Below are 5,432 nucleotides of genomic sequence, written 5' to 3' on the forward strand. Positions count from 1 at the left end.
AACTTGGCGAGACCTCAACTCTACAATAAATCAAAAAATTAGCCGGGCGTGGTAGCACACACCTGTAGTTCCAGCTACTTGGAAGGTTGAGCCGAAAGGATTGTCAGAGCCCAGTAGGTCGAGGCTGCAGTGGCCGGAACGGCCACTGCACTCCAGTCTGGGTGACAGAGTGAGACTTCAACTCAAAAAAAATTTTAAAAATTTAAAAAAAAAGAAAGAAAAGAAGCTCCACCGTATAGTGGGGTTGAAGCACACCAGGTTCTCAGTGCCTCTCAGCACGGCACTGGTGCAGACAGGCCAGAGTGCTGGAAGGCGCATGAGAATGATTTGTTACGAAAAAGATCTGCGAAGTACCAGCACTGTTGAACTATTTTTTGTAATGGTTTACTTTTTAAAAACCAAAAAAAGACCGGGCATGATAGCTCAAGCCTGTAATTCCAGCACTTTGGAAGGCCAAAGTGAGAGGACTGCCTGAGCCCAGGGGTTCGAGACCAGCCTGGGCAACTTGGCAAGACCTCGGCTCTGCAATAAATAAAAAAATTAACCAGGCATGGTAGTGCACACCTGTAGTTCCAACTGCTAGGAAGGCTGAGGTGGAAGCATCGCCTGAGGACAGCAGGTTGAGGCTGTGGTGGCCATAAGCATGCCATTGTACTCCAGCCTGGGCGACAGAGTACAACTCCAATCAAAAAAAAAAACAAGTAAGTAACACACTGATGGTAGATGTAAAATGGTACAGCCACTTTGGAAAACAGTTTGGCAGTTACAAATAACATCAAACATGGAGTTACCACATGACTAAGCAATTTCACTTCTAGCATCTACTCAGGAGAATCAAAAACATGTCAAGCCAGGCGCAGTGGCTCATGCCTGTAATCCCAGCATTGTGGGAGGCAGAGGTGAGAGGACTGCCTGAGTCCAGAAGTTTGAGACCAGCCTGGGCAACATGGCAAGACCTCAGCTCTACAATAAAATAAAAAAATTAGCTGAGGGTGGTGGCATGCGCCTGTAGTCCCAGCTACTTGAAAGGCTGAGGTGGATTACTTGGGTCCAGCAGGTAGAGGCTGTGGTGGCTATGAGCATGCCACTGCACTCCAGCCTGGGCAACAGAGTGAGACTCTGAATCAAAAAAAAAAAAGAAAAAGGAAAAGGAAACATGTTTGTACAAAAACCTGTGCAGGAATGTGGCAGTTTATTCATAATAATCAGAAAGTGGAAACAGCCCAAATGTGCATCAACAAATAAAGAAACCAAATATGGTACAGTCATACAATAGAATATAATTCAGCCATAAAAAGAAAGTACTGCCAGGCTCAGTGGCTCAGCCTGTAATCCCGCGCCTTGGGAGGCTGAGGTGAGTAGATTGCCTGAGCCCACAGGTTCGAGACCCGCCTGGGCAACTTGGTGAGACCTCATCTCTACAATAAATCAAAAAATTAGACAGGCATGGTGGCACATGCCAATAGCTCCAGCTACTTGGAAGGCTGAGGTAGAAGAATTGCCTGAGCCCAGCAGGTCAAGGCTGTAGTGGCTGGGAGGGTGCCACTGCATTCTAGCCTGGGCAACAGAGTGAGAGTCTAACTCCAAAAGAAAAAAGAAAATACGACACTAGCTGGGCACAATGGCTCATGCCTGTAGTCTCAACAAATTGGGAGACCGAGGCTGGAGAACTGCTTGAACCCAGGAGTTCTGAGACCAGCCTGGGCATCAAACCATTCCTACAAAAAATATAAAAAATAAATAGCCGGGCTCGGTGGCTCAGCCTGTAATCCCGCGCCTTTGGGAGGCTGAGGTGAGTGGATTGCCTGAGCCCGCGGGTTCGAGACCCGCCTGGGCAGCGAGACCTCATCTCTACAATAAATAAAAAAAATTAGCCGGGCATGGTAGCACATGCCTGTAATTCCGGCTACTTGGAAGGCTGAGGCGGAAGGATCGCCGGAGCCCAGCAGGTCGAGGCTGCGGTGGCCGGGAGCGGCCACTGCACTCCAGTCTGGGCGACAGAGTGAGACTCCAACTCAAAAAAAAAAAAAAAATAAATAAATAAATAGCTGGGCATGGTGGCACATGCCTGTAGTTCCAGCTACTCAGGGGACTGAGGCCATGATGGTGCCACTGCACACCAGCCTAGGCGACAGAATAAGACCCCAACTCAAAAAAAAAAGAAAAGAAAAATACAATGCTAAGTGAAAGAAGCCAGATACCAAATGCTACATAGTGTGTGATTCAAGTTATACGAAACATCCAGAAAAGGCAAATCCATAGACAGAAGTAGTTTAATGGCTGCCTTGGGCTGGAGGGATAGGAGAATGGAAGGTGACTCTTAATGGGTACAGGGTTTCTTTCTGGGGTGATGAAATGTTCTGGAGTTAGACAATGACAATGATTGCACAACTCTGTGAGTATACTAAAAACCACTTTAAAATGGCAAACTTCATGAAACGTGAATTGTCTCTCAAGAAACAAGAGAGAAAAATAAGTAAATACATCAAAACCACCCAGATCATTCTCACTCCCTTACACATCTTCTTGGATGGAACCAGAGGGAATTAAGGCCAGGACATGAAGCCCAGGAGCGTGTGTGGTGCCCACGAATGTTATCTGTTCATTATCAGAATTATGGTCAAGAGCCTGGCTCGTGACGTCTCTAAATACATCTGACCCAGAATTTGAATTATGGCCATTTAGTAACACCACGAGCCAAATAAGCTAGCTTGTGCACCACTTGGGACAATACACATTCTCCTAGAAAGTCAAATGCATATTCTGAAAGAGGCTTGAAGAAGGTCCTACAGCATTTAAAGGGAGAAGGAGAAATTAGAATACATTCTGCCTTGCTCCAAAAGGATGTGAGCCTGACTGACCACCATTTACAGAGCAAGCCCTTTCCCCATCCCTATGGGGCAGGGAATCTTAGTGCTGCTGGTACAGGGCTGGGCAAGGTCATGGGCTCACAGTCCAGCGGGGGAAGAGCTGGTACATGCAGGTGTCACAAGGCCCTTCGGCCTCCATGTTGCAGCTGCCCTTTACCGCAGCCCTGTGAGGTCAGACTCTTCTCTCCCAATCTACAATGAGGGAACTGAGGCTCAGAAAAGAGCAGTAACCTGCCCAAGCCTCCTTTCAAGTGGCAAAGTGAGGACTGGAACCCATTATTTGAAGACTGAATGAAATAATCCGGCCCTCTGTGCCAGGGGAAACCAAGCCAAGTGTGGGCTCCTGCCCCTGGTAGAGGGCTCCCCCAGACTGGGTTCTTACATTTGGGCCCAAAGGTCAGGCCAAATCATCACTTATGACACTTTCTGTTAGTGAATAGAAGGCTTCTTGTACAGTGCTGCTGGCAGCCAGAGGCTCTGCTTCTTTCAAACAAGTTTTAATTAGAAGGGAGTGTGGTGAATTAGGGGACACTCACCCTCCCCACTGCAGCTCTGAAAGGGAGTGTTTGGATTTAGAGCAAGATTTCTAAGAGGTTTGAGGGGTTTTTTTGCAGGGCCAGGCAGAATTTTCAATTCTCTTCTTTAATATTTTAACTCCAAATCTCACTGCAGAGTATGCTACTTCAGAAGACAGCAATGAATGCCTGAGTGGAAAGAAACTTTAGAAATGGGGTCAGAAGCCGGGCTCAGTGACTCAGCCTGTAATCCCACGCCTTTGGGAGGCTGAGGTGAGTGGAATGCCTGAGCGCGCAGGTTCGAGACCCGCCTGGGCAATTTGGCAAAACCTCATCTCTACAATAAATCAAAAAATCAGCCGGGCGTGGTAGCGCGTGCCTGTAGTTCCAGCTACTCAGAAGGCCAAGGCAGAAGGATTGCCGGAGCCCAGCAGGTCGAGGCTGTGGTGGCCGGGAGCGGCCACTGCATTCCAGTCTGGGCGACAGAGTGAGACTCCAACTCAAAAAAAAAAAAAAAAGAAATGGGATCAGGGCCAGCTCATAAAAGGGAAGGAAGTGCGTTCCCTGCATTCATACAACACGTTGGCTAGGACTGCAGTCACCCGGTCTGCACAACCTGAACGCATTATTTCTGGACTTTTGGCACTTGTGAGCCTCTGGAACTGGGGATCAGATGTGTTATTTTGCAACTTGGCAAGACAATCAAGCTTGAAGGACTTGCTAACGCTTGTGAAAGCAGGGAGAACCCGTCAGACCAGGGCGTACACACACACCCTGGGACAGGCCATTCTTTAGCAGCAAGACAGAATATGGCGACATCTCGAACTGGGATTGAAAGGCTGGATAATATATGATATATATGCACTCTTATGGACGAGAGAGGCTTCTGCAATTTGACCCTCTGTGATCAGAACGAGGCCATTTCAGAGGCTTACCTTCTCGTTTCCTGTAGATTCCAGTTAATGGTTTCCCCTGGCATTTGACTTCGTGATGTGCAACTGAGTTCTCTTCCTGAAGCGGGGAACGCATTCCAGAGCATTTGTTCGGACTCATGTAGGAATAGATCTTTGATTGCCCGGTAAATACGTTCTCCTAGAAAGACAAATGCATATTCTGAAAGAGGCTTGAAGAAGAAGGTCCTACAGCATTTAAAGGGAGAAGGAGAAATTAGAATACAAAACGCAAAACATAAGACATCCTTTTTCAAAAACTGTGCTACCCGGAGATGCCAGTTCCGGTTCTCTCAGGAGAGCACCGGCAGGTTTAGAGTTCCAGGTGAAATGTTTCCTGAACACACCGGTCCCTAAATTGGTTACTAAGGGGACACACCTGGGAGAATCGGCAGCACACAAAGGTCTCATAAGATGGGAACCAGCATCTGGGAGGTCAGAATGACTGAGGAATTTGAAAGGCTAAGTTAGCTGTAGGAGTTGACCCCAGAGGCAGGAGGCGCTGGGACTCCAGCCTAGAAAGACACTCAGGGAACCTGATTAACCGCTTTGCCCTGAGGGGGGCTGGGAGCGCTTGTCAGGTCTACCTGAGACTTCCGCAGTGCCCAAGACAGGCCCCTCTAAAATCACTGCAGCCGGGCAGCCTACCAGGACTGCGACTGGGGGAAGCTGATGAAAGCAGAGGCTACAGCCCGTGCACTCAGGTCCGTCACTCTGTGACCCCCTACACCTAGGCGCTACTAAGAGAGTGGCCAGGACGGTGGGGCGGTACAGGTCACTTGGTGTCTCTGGGCTGGGGCCCCTCCTCTGAAGAAGCGCAGACAGGAGGAGGGCTGCCCCAGAAACACTGCGAGAGCCTCGCTGCCCGGCTGAACCAGTTACACCAAGTGAGCGAGCCCGTGACCTCTCTGAGGGACCCGGGCAGGCCCCGCGCACCCCGGGAAGGCAGCCGCCTCGGGGGAGCTGCATCCTGGGGTGTGGAAGTGCCATGAAGGCACAGCCGAACTTTCCCGAGGTCAAGTCCCGCCGGGGCCGTGGCGGAGCCGAGTGCGGACGCCACTCCCAGCCAGGCAGCAGAAAAGGAAGCGGCCCGGCCG

The 5,432-nt window shown here is 49.6% G+C and overlaps 1 protein-coding gene across 2 annotated transcripts in view; it reads right to left on the reverse strand.

Moving 5' to 3' along the window:
- KMT5A (lysine methyltransferase 5A) overlaps window positions 1-5,432 on the reverse strand; it is a 28,448-nt gene that overhangs the window by 14,407 nt on the left and 8,609 nt on the right. Inside the window, exon 2 of one of the 2 annotated variants that reach the window (XM_021718255.1) lies at window positions 913-1,006. Coding sequence is in view for 1 of the 2 variants with exons in the window: in XM_021718254.1 (XP_021573929.1) it covers window positions 4,321-4,438 (118 nt within the window). In the remaining variant the exon portion in view is untranslated. Of the gene's footprint in view, window positions 1-912; window positions 1,007-4,320; window positions 4,478-5,432 lie in introns of both variants that reach the window. The other variant, XM_021718254.1, reaches the window with a different exon arrangement.

This window comes from Carlito syrichta, unplaced genomic scaffold (genome assembly GCF_000164805.1).
Source record: "Carlito syrichta isolate Samal-C Ts95f unplaced genomic scaffold, Tarsius_syrichta-2.0.1 Scaffold312038, whole genome shotgun sequence".
In the NCBI taxonomy this organism is placed as follows: domain Eukaryota; kingdom Metazoa; phylum Chordata; class Mammalia; order Primates; family Tarsiidae; genus Carlito; species Carlito syrichta.